The sequence below is a fragment of the Ramularia collo-cygni genome (genome assembly GCF_900074925.1).
Source record: "Ramularia collo-cygni strain URUG2 genome assembly, contig: RCC_scaffold12, whole genome shotgun sequence".
NCBI classification, from domain to species: Eukaryota; Fungi; Ascomycota; class Dothideomycetes; order Mycosphaerellales; family Mycosphaerellaceae; genus Ramularia; species Ramularia collo-cygni.
The window spans coordinates 733,192-749,278 of NW_019716266.1; the positions used below are offsets into that span (position 1 = coordinate 733,192).

Here is a 16,087-nt window from a genome sequence, read left to right on the forward strand (position 1 = left end):
TGTTTATTCCTAGGATTCTAGATAGTTCTCTAAGATCCTTAATCTTAAAGATCTTTCCAAATTCCTTCTTAAACTAGTTTATAGAGTTTATTAATAGGGCAGCAATTGGAATATTATTAACATATGTTATAACTATAAGATTCTTTCTATAATAGAACATTAGACATAGGTTAACCTCTAACTAAACAAATCCTAAATCTTTAAGCTTTAAAACATAAAGCTAATTCTAGTCTCTAGCAGCTTGCTTTAATCTATATAGGCTTCTTAGGATTTTTAGGACTTAGCTAGGGGGAAGATCCACTCCTTTAGGTGGGGCTATAAAAATGTCTTCTTAGAGGTAACTGTTTATAAAAGCACTGTTAATATCTATAAGATRGAGTTCCTAGTCTTCCTTACAGACTATAGCTATAAATGTTCTTAAGGTTTTATATCTAATAGTTAGTGCAAAAGTCTCCTTAAAGTTAATCCTATATTTCTATAAAAAACCCCTTGCTACAAGTCTTACTTTTAACTTGTTAAGGGCACTACTTGCTAATCTTTTTACAGCAAAGACCTATTTTAAGGTTATAAGGTTTAATCCTTTTAGAGTAATAGCTAGTTCCTAGGTCTAGTTGCTTATAAGTGAATCTAGTTCCTTCTAGATTGCTTCTATCTATATTKCTCCCTATTCTTTATCTCCTACTGCTTCCTTATAGGTAGCTAGAACTAGGATATTCTACTAGTATGCAGTTTAGGTAGCTGTTGTAGAGAAAGCAAGTTTATAGAAGATGTCTTACATTTCTAGGTCCTAGCCTAGTTTAGAGATTATAGCTAATAGAGCCTATATAATCTCTATTACTTCTCTATTAGGATTCTAATTCTTTAGCCTCTCTTAGCTTGTCTCCTAAAAGACTTTTAGTCCTTTAGATTTGGATTTAAATCCTTCTACATTACTTGTAGCTTTTCTCTTTCTTTACTCTACCTAAGGTGGAGAATTAACTTAGTCCTTAATTTTCTAGAATTCCCCCACATTTGCTAGGGGAGGAGGAATCTAAACAAATGCTATAGGGGCTAACTTTTTAGTTATAGGTTCCTAGATTAGAATAGGTTTAGGTCTTAGTAYATTAGCTAGCCTTCTAAGTGGTTTTCTCTRTAGTGCATTTAAGGAAAGATGCTTAGATTAAAACTTCAAATCYAAATTACCCCCCCTCTTTTCCTTAAAGAATACYAYATTTAAGTGCTGTTTTATAGCTCTTATATCTAGATCCTAGAAAAGCTAGGATTTTAATGTTCCTTTAACATATCCTACAAATACTGCATCCTTTCCTCTGTTTATAAGTTTATTACTCCTTGCCTATCTAGGTTACGATTTTAGGTCTATATACATAATAGCTTAGTACCCCTAAACTCTTAGATAATATATAGTTAGCTTGATTCCTATAAATGCTTCTTTAGGTAATAGCTTAAAGCCTTTAACTTTAGGACTATTCGGCAGCCTGTTCCTTATTTTAAACTAGGCTACTAGGGCTTTAGGCTAAAACTTAATTAGTATTCCTAATTCTTTAATTATTGCCCTTACTGCATCTTCTAATGTTTAGATAGATCTTTCTATAACTCTATTCTAAATAGAGTTATATACATCTATTGTGTTAAAGTGGATTCCTAAATCCTTCTCCTACTATTTTAGTAGACTAGTAAGTTTAGGTGTATTGTCTAATCTTATTGTCTTTAATTTTAAAGATGTTTTTCTTTTAGCTTTTAGCTTCTAGATTTTTAGAGTAGCTAGGGCATCCTCTCTGCTAATAAGTAGGTATCCCTATTTCTTTCTTAAGAAGTTGTTAACAATTTCTAGCTAGTATTAATATCCTAATCTAGACTTTAGGAGAGGGCTATAGATGTCTAGGGACATAAGCTTAAGTACCTAAGGTTTTCTCTTAGTAACTTTTCCTTTATATTTCTTTATCTTTATAAGAGCATAGACTCTGCACTTTTCCTTATAGTCTTCTAGGAGTTAGATTAGATTCTTTAAGTCTGTTACTTTATAGACATTCTTAAGAAGATTCTTGCTAAAATAGCTAAATCTTCTGTGCTAAAGCTCCTACTAATTTAGTAACTCTCTTACAGCAAATCCTATTTCCTTACTTTCTTCCTTTTCTTCTTTTACTAATAAAATAAGAGCCCTCTCCTAGAGGGACTCGGAAACTTCTAAAATAAATAGAACACTATTCTAGATTCTAGTCTAGATAACAGGAGTTCTATCCTATAATACTAGAGTAAACTAGGGTAGTTGAACACTATACTAATAGCTGAACTAATTCTAAGAAACAAGATTAACTCCTAAATTAGGTACAAACAAAACTTTATTAAGCAAGATTTTCTTCCTATTCTAGCCTCCTATAACTGCCTTTCCCTTATATGTAGCTTGTAGCTATCTACCCCTAACCTTAATCCATTTCTTCCTTTAAAGTAGAATTATAGATCTAAAGAGTTATAGTTAGTTAGTTATATAGGATAAGGCACAGGAGTCTAGTAACTATTCTAAGGAGGTTAACTTGCCTTTTGCCTCTAAAGAAGAGTATGCAATCTTATTAGTTTCCTCCTTAAATTAGGWTAAGGTAGCACTTAATAAGGTTAGGGAGGATTCCCTAGATTAGGCTTGTTTAGCAAGGAATGCTTTCTTAGTAGTCTTCCTTATTTTCCTAAGTTTAGAAACCTCTTTTCTAATTATTTCCTCTATTGCCTTCTTAAATTCTTTAAGAGAGTCTCTTCTTTTCTTAACCCTCTTTAAYRAAGAGGAGGAGTATTTCTTRCTAGAGATCTTTCTCTTTTTAGGCTTTAGAGAATCCCTGTTTCTAGATAGGAAATTTTCCTAAGGTCTAATTGCTTTCTTTGCCTTTTCTAGCTATAGACAATCTTGTATAAAGTGTTATCTATTATAGAGGAAGTATGTTCTTGTCCTTCTAAAGGCTGCTATTGCAAAGTCCTCCCTATAATAGAGGTCCCTTACTTCCTAAGATTTAAGGATAAGTAGGATCTATTTGTAGTTCCTAGTAAGCATCGGCTAGGCTATAATTGCATTCTTAGTTAATTYAAACTTAGRAGGGAGTGCTAAAAGAAGGATCCTAATTTTCCTTTTAGGTTCTTTTATATATAACTCCCTTTTATTAACCTCTACAATCCTCTTTACTATTAAACTAATCTGTACCTAGGCTAATCTTACTATATCTTCCTCTCCTATTCTAAAGTTTATAAGTTGTTATACTATTAATATAGCATATGCTATAAGCACCTTGCTATATTTCTTTTAGAGGAAGAGCTACATTTTAGCAGCTATCTTTATATCTATTAATAATTAAATCTTATCTGCTTTATCTAAGCTAACTCTTAATCTTAGCTTATACCTGCACTTGGCATTCTCCTTTTAAAAGTTTAGCTAGCTAGCTATTCTTGCAACCCTAGCATCTAGATTAAGGAGTAATAAATTGTCTAGGTTAATTAATCCCTTAATGTTGTAGAAGATGCCTTTTCCTTCTAGGTTGTCCCTCTATAGTTTAAACTATCTTTTCTAGTTCTCTCTTATTAGGATTAGAATCCTAACATAGGTCTAACTGTCCTTCTCTTCCTCTATTTTAGTATATAAATAGCTTAGTCCTGCTAAGGCTTTAGTAGTAAAGTAAAGGGTGTGTATGTGTTTTAAGGCTTTAGATTTAGAGTCCTCTACTCCTTATAGCTATTAGATAATCCCTTAGTCCTAATAGTTAAATGTTCTAAACCCTTAGGAACTAATCTGTCTTCTGTGTTTTCTTCTTATCTAACCTGCTATTAAAACTCCTAGCAGTATAAGATAGGGTACTAGAAACTAGTGTCCTTTCTGTGTTAGCTTTATAAGGTAGGAGAAACCTTTACTACTTTAAGGTTAAGGTCTTTTTTCCTTCGGCAAACCCGGGCTTATAACCTATTAGATATTAGTCGGAGGTTCGCGGAATTTTAGAGGTAGAGTATAAGAGTAACTTAATCTTTAACTAGCTTACTATCTCCGACAGGCAGTACTTAAAAGTAGGAACTAATGTGTTAATTAAGTTAATTATCTAGAGATATGTCTCCATCTCCTAAGAAGAGATTTTACCCCACATAGAGTTACGTGACCTTGTAGCTACTTGGCTCTCTATAATGTTAGATGTACAGCTATTCTATAACTGCACTTTCTAACACTCGTCGCTTTAATCTAAGGGCTATATTAATGTCTAAGATGCGTGTTCTTAAGCTAGTAGGCTTCTTTCTAAATCGTCTTATGTAGGGTAACGGAACGAACTAGCTAGCCTACTAGCCCTAAGTAGGCGAGGCAGACTATAGGTCTAGCTAAGGAGCTAGACTTAAGCTCTTAGCTACCAGATGTTCTAAAATAGATGAACTCTAATTGAATTTACTTAAGGGAAAATTCCTCGGCTATATAGTCCTGCCTAAGTCACGTGGCTACTTAAGCCTCAGGCATACATGCTCAGTTCTTAAGTGGAGACTTTGAGAACACGATGCATGGCAAGTGAAGACCGCATTGCTCGACAATGGAGCATCGCCGAAATCGACATCCACGGCTTATTTTTTAGTCTGCACCATGGCGACCACAGAAGCAAAAGCCTGGACCTATACCAATGGCTACCCGCAAAGCCTGTCGCTCAACACTTACAAAATCAACCAAGACGACGTAAAAGACAATGTCCTTCTCAAAGTCGAAGCGTGCGCACTCAATCCTGTTGATATCCAGATGATGAACACTCCCATAGTCTGGAAATACTCCTCAGGCCCCAAAGGCACTGTCTGTGACTTTAGCGGATCGATTGTCTCGCCTGGAAAGACGAGCTTCAAGCCTGGCGATGAAGTGATGGGTCTGACACTGGCACCCTTCGCACGACCCACTGGTGGCGCGCTCTCGGAGTATGCAGAGCTGGATCCCTCTGCTAGTGTCATAGTCGTGAAACCCAAAGAGTGGAGTTTCGAGAAGGCGGCGGCGATCCCTCTCGTTTGGCTCACTGCGGTGGTATGCATTGACAGCGTTGCGCCATTCGTGGAGAAGACGTCGAGCAAGAAAGTTGCCATATTGGGGGGAAGCTCTTCCACAGGGATCTACAGTATTCTCCTGGCCAAGAGACGCGGCTGGAATGTCGTCTCGACCTCTTCTGGACGGAACAAGGATTTTATCATAAACGATCTCAAAGCGGATGCTCATGTCGACTACACCACTCAGAATGTCCGCGAGGGAGTATCGGCTTTTCAGCCGGATGCTGTGATTGACTGCGTGGGTGGCACGGAATGCATAGGCCTGCCTTCGAGTAAGCGATATACTACCATTGTGGGCGATAAGACTGGCCGTTTGACGATGGGAGGCCCATTCACCTACTTTGACTACAAACACCCCATTGTGGCCGCTACACAGTGGATGCGATGGGCCAAGGGTCGGTGTGTAATGGGAGAGAGCTATGATGTGGTGATTTTGGCGCCGAAGAAGGAGTCGTTGGAGCGGGCTACAAGCACATTGAGTGAAGAGCACATCTTCATTGACAGTGTCTTTCCCTTTGAGGATGCTCAGAAAGCTTTCGAGAGACTTAATACGGGACGGGCGAAGGGTAAGATCGTACTCCGTGTTGGCAAAGAGAGCAAGCTTTGATGATGGGGGAGGTTCCACGGCGGAAACGCATGTATGATTCAGATCAGATGATAGTGAATGATGACAGCTTTCTTGACTTTTGCTGACCACGCTGCCGATCCCGGGTTTGAACATCAGGCTGTACAGATCGTCACCAGTCTCATGCGAAGATATCTGTGCAGGCGAAGAAGATTTGCAACTGCGGACTGCTGCGTCGGAACGCGGCCTTCTTTCGGTCATGGCCTTGTTGAACAGTGCGTTATAGGCCTGCTAGGGCAACTGCTGATATTCTGTGGGGCTCCGATAGCCGCAGTTCCAATGCAATTGGGAAGATCACGATGGTTTCGGAAGATTGCTGGGTGTATTCTTGCGCGTATCGCTTGAGACTTGCTCTCCTGTGGCCAGGGTGTGCTGCAGAAAACTCCCGTCAATGAGTCAAATAGCTGTAGGTCGTAGACAAGGCGAGGCCTAGCTTGCATCTGTCCCTGAGATGTTGTCGATGGTCGATCTTTGCATGTCCAATGCGAAGCTTCATCAGAGGCAGACCGTATCGCTGGGAACAACACCTCTAGAGCATAGGTAGGGTAGGTACCCGCTATCGTGCTACGTTCCGAGCGTCAATGGCATTGTTTCTGTTGGATTGGATGTGGTTTCAGAGTGCATGGTGGCCATGTCCTGGGATCTTCACTGGAACGGCGGGACAGCACTGTAGTACCACAAAGCTGTGGCCTCTATGCTCGGAACCGTGCAAGATCTGAGACCTTGCGGCTGACTGTAGAATGATCTTCAGCATGTGCATGTGCATGACCCGCAGTGGAGACGGAGTGCTGGGTCGTGCCACGTTCCCGGCTTCTGGAAGCATAATGATGAACCTGGGCAACGGCGCGGCAACCTTGCTTCTGAGATCATTTAGGTTCTCTCTCCCGCAATCCGCCAGCAGGCATCGCCAGTGTTGTTTTTTGCAAATTCCAGGCTTTTGGAATTGATCGCAACGGCGGTAGGACGAATGCTGACCTCTGCGTCTGCCTCTACTGCACCCGAAGATGGCGCTAGATGATGATGGCGTTCGGCTCTTTCGGCCGGCGGTCAGATCTTGTTGAGATCGGGAATTTGTAACGGCGCCTGGATGACCTCGACCTTGACCACATCTCCTGCGACGGCATTTCCACCCCACCACACGTCGGCTGGGCCCCCTGCCTCTCACCGCCACCGCCACCCTCCACTGCGAAGCCCACCGTCAGCCCCGTCCAACGTCCGATCAAGGAGAGATCTCTCGCTCGAATCACGTCGATCGCATTCCCCGCAACTATCGTCTGTTCGGAGCTCGAGGTGACGAGAATAAAAGAGCAGAATGTTGCCAGGAAGGCTCTGATACAGCCAGGAGGCCGTCAGAGAGGAGAGCATCAGGCAGACTCGCGGTCTCACATTTCCGGTGAACGCGCTCGTGCCTGCCCTTCCGTCACTGGCATTGGCTGTCGGTCGGGTCAGAAACAGAAACACCGGATCCGAAGCAGCGCGAGAGTACCTTTGTGACCCTCCAAGCACTCGCCGCCGTCGGTGCTCGCCATCACCATGGAAGATTCCCAAGAGCGCAAGGTCTCCCATTGGGCCGATGTGAAAGAAATCTTTGAACCAATCATTGTCGCCTCCAAATACCTCAGCAGCCTAATCCCCACACGACTGAGGCCTCGCCGACCAAAGCTCAACTTCATTGCGGTACATTACAGCTACGTGGTCGGGATGACCATTGTCATTTCCATCATGGTGTACCCGGCGATGCCCATGCCATATATCGATGCCCTCTTCTTCGCCGCTGGGAGTGCCACTCAGTCCGGGCTGAACACAATCGATGTGAATCTGTTGAATACCTACCAGCAGGTCGTGTTGTGCTTGATGACATGCATCTGTACGCCCATATGGATCAACACTTCGGTCGTCTTCGTTCGCCTCTACTGGTTCCAGCAACGATTCGCCCACGTCGTCAAGCAGATTCGAGAGGCACGACGCACCAAAGGGCGATCAATCACCAGTCGATCACGTAGTCAAATGCGAGACGAGCAGGATGAAAAGCGCAACGACGACCCAAGCCAGCTGGAAGCTAATGTCAATGGACGGCGTATCACCGTTTTACGCGAAAGCTTGGATCCAGGCGGTATGAGTGGTGCTCCTGGAAAGGCGAATGAGCGGCGTCGGCAGCTTCTAGACAAACTAGGAATGGATGATATCACAGAGTGCATGAATCCCACTCCAGATAGCAGCCGAAATGACAGCGTTGAAGACAAGGAGCATGACACCGGATCTGACGAGACAACACTGAACGCATTTTCCCATAGAGGATCGCGGCCACAGACGCCTCGGCCGCAAACTCCACGACCACAAACTCCACTACCACAAACTCCACTACCACAAACTCCACRAATGCCCGAGACGCCGACGATTTCTTTCATGGGTCTGCCACCTCGGCTGAATCGCGAAATAACGTTTGCAGATGAGGTTCCGAAGAAAGATGACACAGATGCTGCCACCCCAGAGCTTGCCCATGTACCGGAGCATCGAGACATATCGAAGCACGTTGAGTTCCTCGAGCGGCAGCAGAATAACGCCAAGAAAAGCGGTGCTCTGTACATCCCTGGTCCTCGAGACTTTGACAGAGGCAAAGTTCCAGAGGAAATGGACCACGACATGACCATCTCACGTCTCCATACGAAGACATCTTTCAACGGTAGGAGTGATCGCTCTCCCAGTGTTGATGATGAACGGAGCGCAAGCCCCCAGGATGACGGCCACCAAAAACGAGGCATTACCATCAATGTGCCAGATCATCCCGCGCATCGTAATGAAGATGCAAAGTCCACCGCGGAGAGTCCGAAGCGAGAGGAAGACATTCACAGGTCCGGACTTCGACGACGTGGAAGCGGCAAGCTTGGGGAACGGACTCGCAGCATCGCTCAGACGTGGACCAACATAACTGCCACCATGACGCAGTCCAAAGTCGAGGAMCCAATGCCATATTTCGCCTGGTCCGCCACCACAGGACGCAACAGTCTGTTCCTCGGGTTGACCGAAGAACAAAGAGAGGATCTTGGAGGCATTGAGTATCGTGCACTAAAAACTTTGGCTAAGATATTGATTTGCTATTTCTTCGGTTTTCACATCCTCGGCATGATGGTCTTCACACCCTGGATCTCATACACACAGCCGTGGAAGGATACCGTTCTGGAGATCGGGCAGAGCCCTGGATGGTGGGGCGTCTTCACACCCGCTTCCCTGTTCAATGATCTCGGCCTTACATTGACTCCAAATTCCATGATCAGCTTCCAAAGTAGCGTCCTGGCGCTTCTATTTGGATCTTTTCTCATCATTATTGGCAACACAGGCTTCCCGTGCATGCTGAGGTTCATCATCTGGTTCATGTCCAAGGTTGTCAGCAGAGAAGGCGAACTTTGGGAAGAGCTACGCTTCCTGCTTGACCMCCCGCGTCGATGCTTTACGCTGTTGTTTCCCTCAAAGGCAACCTGGTGGCTGTTCTGGGTCCTCGTACTGCTCAACGGCATTGACTTAATCTTCTTCATAATATTGGATTTGAATCAACATGTGGTMACCGAGCTGCACCCAGGCCTCCAGGTTCTCAACGGTTGGTTCCAGGCCTGCTCGACTAGAACCGCTGGATTTGCTTCGGTCAATCTCGCGGAACTGCATGCCGCCATCCAGGTCAGCTATCTGATCATGATGTACATCTCCATCTTTCCGATTGCTATTTCGGTCCGCAGGACCAACGTCTACGAAGAGCAATCTCTTGGAATTTTCGGTGGCGAAGAGGAGAAAGGCGATGGCGGCGATGAGCCCAGCTATGTCAGCCAGCATTTGCGACGCCAGCTTTCCTTCGATCTGTGGTACATCTTCTTGGGACTCTTCATCATTGCAATTGTCGAGGGTGATCGCATTGCCAATGTCAACGACGCCGCATTTACGTTATTCAGCGTCCTGTTTGAGATTGTCTCGGCGTACGGCACTGTTGGGCTGTCCCTGGGCTATCCCGGCATCAATGCAAGCTTCTCCGCTGAGTTCAGAACAATCAGCAAATTGATCATCATTGCTATGATGATTCGTGGGAGGCATCGTGGACTGCCCTACGCACTCGATCGCGCCATCCTCCTTCCCAGCGAGAAGCTGCAAGAGAAAGAAGCGGCGGAGAGCCAAAGGAGAATGGCGGTCGCGAGGAGAGGAAGTGCGTTCGCGGAGGAGAATGAGAATCTGGAAAGAAATCGATCTTGGGAAGACGGCGAACTCGACCATCATGGTCTGCCAAGACAGCATACTGTTTCAGATGCCATGACAGCTGGTGCGGGTGGGGAGCATGAACCCGAAGGAATGCGCAGATTGCACACGCGCCGTTCGACGGCTGCAAGTGCCAAGTCTGTTTCGCCCAAGAGACATCAGCGAGCGAGAAGTCTGACTCGAGTGGTTTTGAGCGGCCTTTCAGCTGGGCCCACTCTCTCCAAGCGGGATTAGGGATCTGCTGGGAAAGGTGGTCACGGGCAGCTCGTTGATGGAGCGAACGACGACAAAAGAGATGAATGGAGGGGAGATTCCTCTTCGATTGAGATGCAGTCTCTTCATAGGCTCGACAGTCGCTCCCTCTGAGCTGGGAGGACGTTCAATCTTGGGATTTGATCTACATATTTGGAGCGTTCTGAGCGGGTTGACTTTTGAAAATAAACGGTCTTTTTTCTGGGAGTTATAGACAGCATGGTGTTGGAATACAATCAGCTGAGTACACAGACCAGCTTGAGACGCGAGAGATGCGGGTCTGGATAGATTGGAACGAATACAAGTACGATCTCCTCCAAACTGTGTTATCAAGAACCTACTGTGGGTGTGATGAGCTTTCTCGACCCAGACCGGGCCCGATTGTCTGATCATGCTTTTTCTCCTGGTTGGGGTAGTGCATCCGTTCAAATCTTGCGGAATCCTCAAGTAAGTATACATTGGGCATGCAACAGTATCAATGTCCACTCCAATCCCTTCCGCCAGAGCGCACTCCGATGGCTATGCGGGTGGTGGGCTCAAGAGCGGAGATGGAAGGATGGTCGGACTAGGAGCGAGGATACAATAGCAGTCCTTCAATCCGTGGTATTTCCGTCTTGGTTATGGACTTTCGCCCGGCCTACATGCTCTCTTTGACATGTTCGATCCATTTAACTAGCGAGTAGGTACAGTGGTCGAGGCTCAGCGGCGTTCATTCCTGTTGGACATGTAGACAACTTCGGCGCATGTGTGGAAGACACGTTGTTCGRAAACGATGCGTTCTGCGCCTTGTGGTTGTAGTTAGATACAAGTACCAATTCCAATAGAAGTTAGGTGCAGTAGATTTGGCTGAAAAACTGATGAATATCGTCGTAGGAGGTCATCCTATACTTGTCATTGACTGCTTGATAAATGCTGGTACCCGAAAGGACTGCTTATCCATTGTTCATCACACACGCTTACACAATTTCATTCGCACGCCCTCCTCTTCTCCATCACCAACATCATAGACGCCTCTCATCTGCAAAACCAGTACGGGGCCAGCATCTTCCAGCTTCCCTTCCAGTCTCTTTTCGAGATCTTTCCTGCTCTCCGACTTCCTCGGTACAGCCTCGACGCGATACTTGCTGAACAGCTTCAGGAAGATGGCTGTGAATTCCACCTGTGCCATCTTTTGACCGGGACAAACTCGAGGACCTCCAGACCAGGGGATGTACATTCCTTTAGGCGGCTGGTGGAGACTCTGCGAGCCATCATTTGATTTCACGATCCATCGAGACGGACGGAAACGATTTTCATCGTCGTTGCTTGCCTCTTCCCCGTCGGCTAGATTGATGTTTCGCCAGACCGAAGGTTCAAGATGGAGAGCGTAGATATTGACGTATACTGCGGCTTTCGCTGGGAAGTAGTACGTCCCGGTAGAAGTTTGGATGGTTTGCTCGACTTTTGTTTGCCTGGCAATATGGCTGAGAGGTGGATACAGACGAAGCGTCTCCAACATGCAAGCCATGACCCGTGATGCTTTTGGGTAGACTGTCGTGTAGTCCATCTCAGCTCCGTCGTTTGGGACGATGTCTCGGATTTCCTCGTAGAGCCAGTCTTGCCACTCGGGATATCTGGCAAGCAAGACGAGTGAAAAGGCAAGAGTGTTCGCAGTAGTGTCAAATCCAGCAACTGTAAAGATGAATAGATTTCCGATCTGCTCACTCTCGGAAAGACTTTGTCCACTTTTGTTCTCTGCTTCCGATGCTGCAATCAGTTGGCTCATGATACTGTTGGTTGTCTCGCCAGCTACAGAGCGCTGTCGCTCTTGTTCAAGAAGGTCCCTCGTATGAACAGGGAATTCATCGATGGCGTGGGATAAATCTCCTAGAAACTTGTGGCCGGGAACATTTCTAGGGTAATTTCTCAAGAACCATTGCGGCAAGATGATGGGTCCTGCAACAGCCTGGACGAGAATCTTGACGGCTTGGATATAAGTAAGCTTGAAGCCGTCCTGGGGTTCTCCATTGGCATTGTCGTTCCACTCCACGCTGGCACCCATACTCGCGCCACTTAAGACATTGATGGCTATCTTCTTCATCATGTCGAACATTCCGTTGGTCTCGCATTTCGATTTCCCATTCATGACCTCGTCGATCAAGCCGTCCGTCTGCTTGAGACTCTCCTGGAACACGACTTTCGATATCTTTTCATTAACCGTACTGGCAACAATCTTACGATGCCGGCTCCACGTATCCCGATCGGTCGTGAGCACATTTGGACCAAAGCGGTTCATGAAAAGCGCCGTCAACTCGTGGGTGAGAAAATCTCGAGGACGCTTCAATATGTCGATGGCGATCTCTGGGTCGCGTGTCGAGACCTCGTATCTGCCGGTGGTCAATAACACGAAAGTATCCTTGTTGCCTTGAGGAGTGGCATATTTGACGTATGGTGTGACCTTTTCTCGGATTTCGTGTCCGTAGATCGTCAAGCTCAGGCGAGTATATATCCACTCCGGGAGGAATCGCTGCATAAACGGTTGCAAAGGGACGCTGGCGGCCATCCAGAAGTAACCATCCTGATCCCAGGGAACGAACACGTATGGCAGTCCTGACTTCCTCGCATTGAAGTAATTGCGAAGGAGAGCGTAGCCGTACGATGAAAAGTAGATGACGATTAGAGCCGCGATGACGGTGAACATCGACAACATGATTGAAGCGTTCGCGTTCAGATCCGCGCTTCTTTCTGCGATGGACGGGCGCAAACTGGGATGTGATGGAAGAAAAGGATCAAGACAGGAGGATTGAGGTGAGGTGATCCTTCAAAGCTATCGTACTATTTTTGATTAGCCGACTACGCTATGCGAGATTTTACGAGGTGAATAACGAAGTCGTACGAGACGACTACGCGAAGGGTGGAGCAGGAGCCGGCCCGGCGTCTGTTGCGTCTAGAATGTTTCTCCAAGATGTTCGAACGGCTAGTAGGTCATTGGACTGCATACTCTATTGAATGAAATTTTGGACGATCTATATGGAAAGCAACTCATTGTACGCCATCTTCCTAGAACGTAGCAGAGTAGTACAGATTCATCAGACTTCCAGCACCGCAATACTGCAGCTTGTTGCCCGCGCACAACATCAATTTGTTAGTGTCGCAAGTCTGTGACTTGGCTCCCCCAGCAGTGCTGATATTGTTGCCGCAATAGCACTCTTTCCCGTATTCCACACCAGCATAGTGCATACGTTTGCCCAGACAGAACTTCACGCAGGCATCAGCGGTCATGGTATCGCTGGTGGTAGAAGCGCCAGTAAGAGGTCGATTGTTGCCGCCAGGATCTGTGAAGCATCCTTTGGTAAAATATTTGCCAATCTGTTTCTTGATCACAGGTGCGACATACGCTGTATTCTTGTACAAGCTGATTGCGTTTGGACCTCCGCAGAGCTGGTCGCCGCGGCCTCCACAGCGCATGTTACATGTGCTGTTGTTAGGTACTGAGGTGGTGGAGGTGATGAAATTTGGCTTGATGATTGCATTGCCGCAAAAGCATTGAGAGGAAAATTCGAGGCCGTAGTATTGGTAACCCTTGCAGAACGCCTCGCAGATATCGACAGTCATGGCGACTTGTTGCGTGGAGTTCGAGTTTAATGCCATCACTCCACCTTGGCGGTCTGTCGCGCAGCCCAGGTAGTTTTTGGCGAAAGGAACGAGCGGTAGTGCGACTGCGATCCCTCCAGCGCTGTTGGCCAAGCTACCGTTGGCGACGAACGATGGGTCGGTATTGTTGTAGATGGAAATATACGAGTATCCTCCACATATTTGTTGTGCTCCGCCTTTGGTCATAGTGCCGCCACAGTTCCCTGAAAACAAGTCAGTGGAGCTACATTATGCGAAAGGCAAACTACTCACAAGTGCATGCATCTGAGCCACCAATGGAAGTGGGGTTAATGAAGTTATCGCAGTGACATTCCAACGAGTATTCGACTCCAGAAAGTCGGTAGCCACGATCGGCACAATATGCTTGACAGAATTCGACTGTCATCACCGTGAAGTTGAAATACTGGACGGCGTTCAGGGCGCGTATGCCAAGTCCAGAGTCGTTGAAGCAACCCAGGTACTTCTGAGATGTTGACAGGCCAAAAGAAGCGCCGACTGCTGGAACACGCGTTGCGAGTGGCGTCGAGTCTTTGGTGCTGGTCACAGACGGCTTGGGAATATTCGGACCACAGGCCATTGAAGCAGCTGGGGCAGCCTCTGGTCCATCGGTGAGCTTGATGCACCCAGGAAGCTTGGCAAGCATTCCCTTCACGGGCTCTCCCACTTGTGGTGGTCGCTCTGGGCAATTGGCGGCATACCCATCCGTGTACACAGATTGTAAGATTGGGCAGTCGGCGATGACACCAAAGGATGTAGAATCTGATGACAGGCAGTCTTTCACGGCCGCTGCTTGAATCGCGGGGTCCCATCCGTTTTGAAAGTCTCCGTGAAATCCGTAGCCAGTCGTATCGCCTTGCGAGAATGTGTATCGCCCACCAGGCACAAGAGGTACCTCCTTTACCTGGTAAAGCGTCTCGAGAAACAAGTGAGGTATTTGGATTGGATGGGTGGGTGGGCATATACCGTTATCAATCTGCGACTGATATGCAACCTGGGGAGTGTCGAGGATCAGTGCAAGCTCTGCAGCGCCACATGTGTTTGCTACTTACATGACTGTTGTCCGCTACGTATAGGTCCTTTCCATTCCAGCAACTCTGGAAATGGATCTGAGCCCTCAGGCCGTTGCTACAACTCGTTCGGAACATCCATGGCTGCTCTGGAATGGGACCATCGTCCAAGCAATTGAAACTTACGCGGTCTGCTATTGGACGGCCTGGATATGTTGCGTTTCCCCATGTGTAGGTCGTGTTATCATAGCTACGAGCGGATTTATCTCCAGATAGAATGTTCAACCCCTTGGGAAACGGAATCGTTTTATCTTTGTTGGGCCCGCGTCCCAAATAATAAGCAACCACGCCGTTGTGGCCAACTTCTAGAAAAGAGCCGTTCGGGTAGCTATAGAATCTGCATCACAGAGAGCACGAGATCAGCGCGTGTAGAGAATGGACCAATGCTGGACTCGTAGCCACATCTTCAGCTTACAGTGTTGGGGTCCAGTATGCAGACTTGTCAGCTGTGATTTCGCAAGAAGTGCACTCGCTATTGATCAGGGAATTGAAAGTGGCGTTGATTCCAATGTTGGATCCTCCTACGATACTATGCGAGTGTGCCGCGAGTGCTCCAGGGTTGACCAGGGGGTCGATACGTCCTCTCTGTATGATGGAGCATTGTACCCGCCAAAAGGCTTCGGCTGTGCCAGAGAGGGCCAGTACAAGACTTGCGAGTGCGACCGAGAACAACATGTCCGGCGTTTTGCTTGGAAGAGCTAAGCTGCACCGTCGATGGAGAGGAGGAGTTGACAACAAGGAGAGCGCTTCTGCCAGGCATATAAAGCGCAATGCAGGGGGGAGAATTCTTTCAGCATCCAAGTAACCAAAGTGGTCGCGTGGTCCAAGCAACACCAGGCGAGCGGCTTAGGCYGATTGAGGAGCGAGGGCGTCTGGAGACTGTCAAAAGGGAAACGGGACAAAGCGTGGGAGAGCGGTCTAGCTCAGAGTCTGGGAGACGCCCAGCTTCTTCTTTGTCTCGTAGCAATGGTGCGTCGAGTTGGTGGCTTTCGCGCGTCAATGAGTGAGTCAACCAAGACCTCTTGCTAAACAAGTTCGTTTGGAATGAACAAAGGAATGCTGGATTTGGAAACATCTCCAGGCCGTAGGTAGCCTCCACTTACGAGGAGTGCATCTGTGCGTATAGGAAGTTTACGTCGCGGTTTGCCCACTCCAGCATATCTTCGAAGCACTAGCTACTTGTGATTGTCGAAGGCGGAGTGGCTCATAGTGAGACGAATGACCTTCCGTCGTGATA

The 16,087-nt window shown here is 46.7% G+C and overlaps 4 protein-coding genes; 2 read left to right on the forward strand and 2 right to left on the reverse strand.

Moving 5' to 3' along the window:
• Positions 1 to 4,591: 4,591 nt before the first annotated feature.
• Positions 4,592 to 5,641, forward strand: RCC_07788 (uncharacterized protein; the record flags this gene model as incomplete). Its single annotated transcript, XM_023773042.1, has 1 exon — positions 4,592 to 5,641. The coding sequence occupies one exon, from the start codon at positions 4,592 to 4,594 to the stop codon at positions 5,639 to 5,641; it is 1,050 nt and encodes a 349-aa protein (XP_023628810.1).
• Positions 5,642 to 7,192: 1,551 nt separating this feature from the next.
• Positions 7,193 to 10,132, forward strand: RCC_07789 (related to potassium transport protein 1; the record flags this gene model as incomplete). Its single annotated transcript, XM_023773043.1, has 1 exon — positions 7,193 to 10,132. The coding sequence occupies one exon, from the start codon at positions 7,193 to 7,195 to the stop codon at positions 10,130 to 10,132; it is 2,940 nt and encodes a 979-aa protein (XP_023628811.1).
• A 964-nt stretch (positions 10,133 to 11,096) lies between these two features.
• On the reverse strand, positions 11,097 to 12,839 carry RCC_07790 (uncharacterized protein; the record flags this gene model as incomplete). Its single annotated transcript, XM_023773044.1, has 1 exon — positions 11,097 to 12,839. The coding sequence occupies one exon, from the start codon at positions 12,837 to 12,839 to the stop codon at positions 11,097 to 11,099; it is 1,743 nt and encodes a 580-aa protein (XP_023628812.1).
• Positions 12,840 to 13,189: 350 nt separating this feature from the next.
• On the reverse strand, positions 13,190 to 15,525 carry RCC_07791 (related to glyoxal oxidase precursor; the record flags this gene model as incomplete). XM_023773045.1 has 4 exons in its annotated part: positions 13,190 to 13,986; positions 14,036 to 14,774; positions 14,833 to 15,187; positions 15,266 to 15,525. The coding sequence occupies 4 exons, from the start codon at positions 15,523 to 15,525 to the stop codon at positions 13,190 to 13,192; spliced, it is 2,151 nt and encodes a 716-aa protein (XP_023628813.1).
• Positions 15,526 to 16,087: the final 562 nt, after the last annotated feature.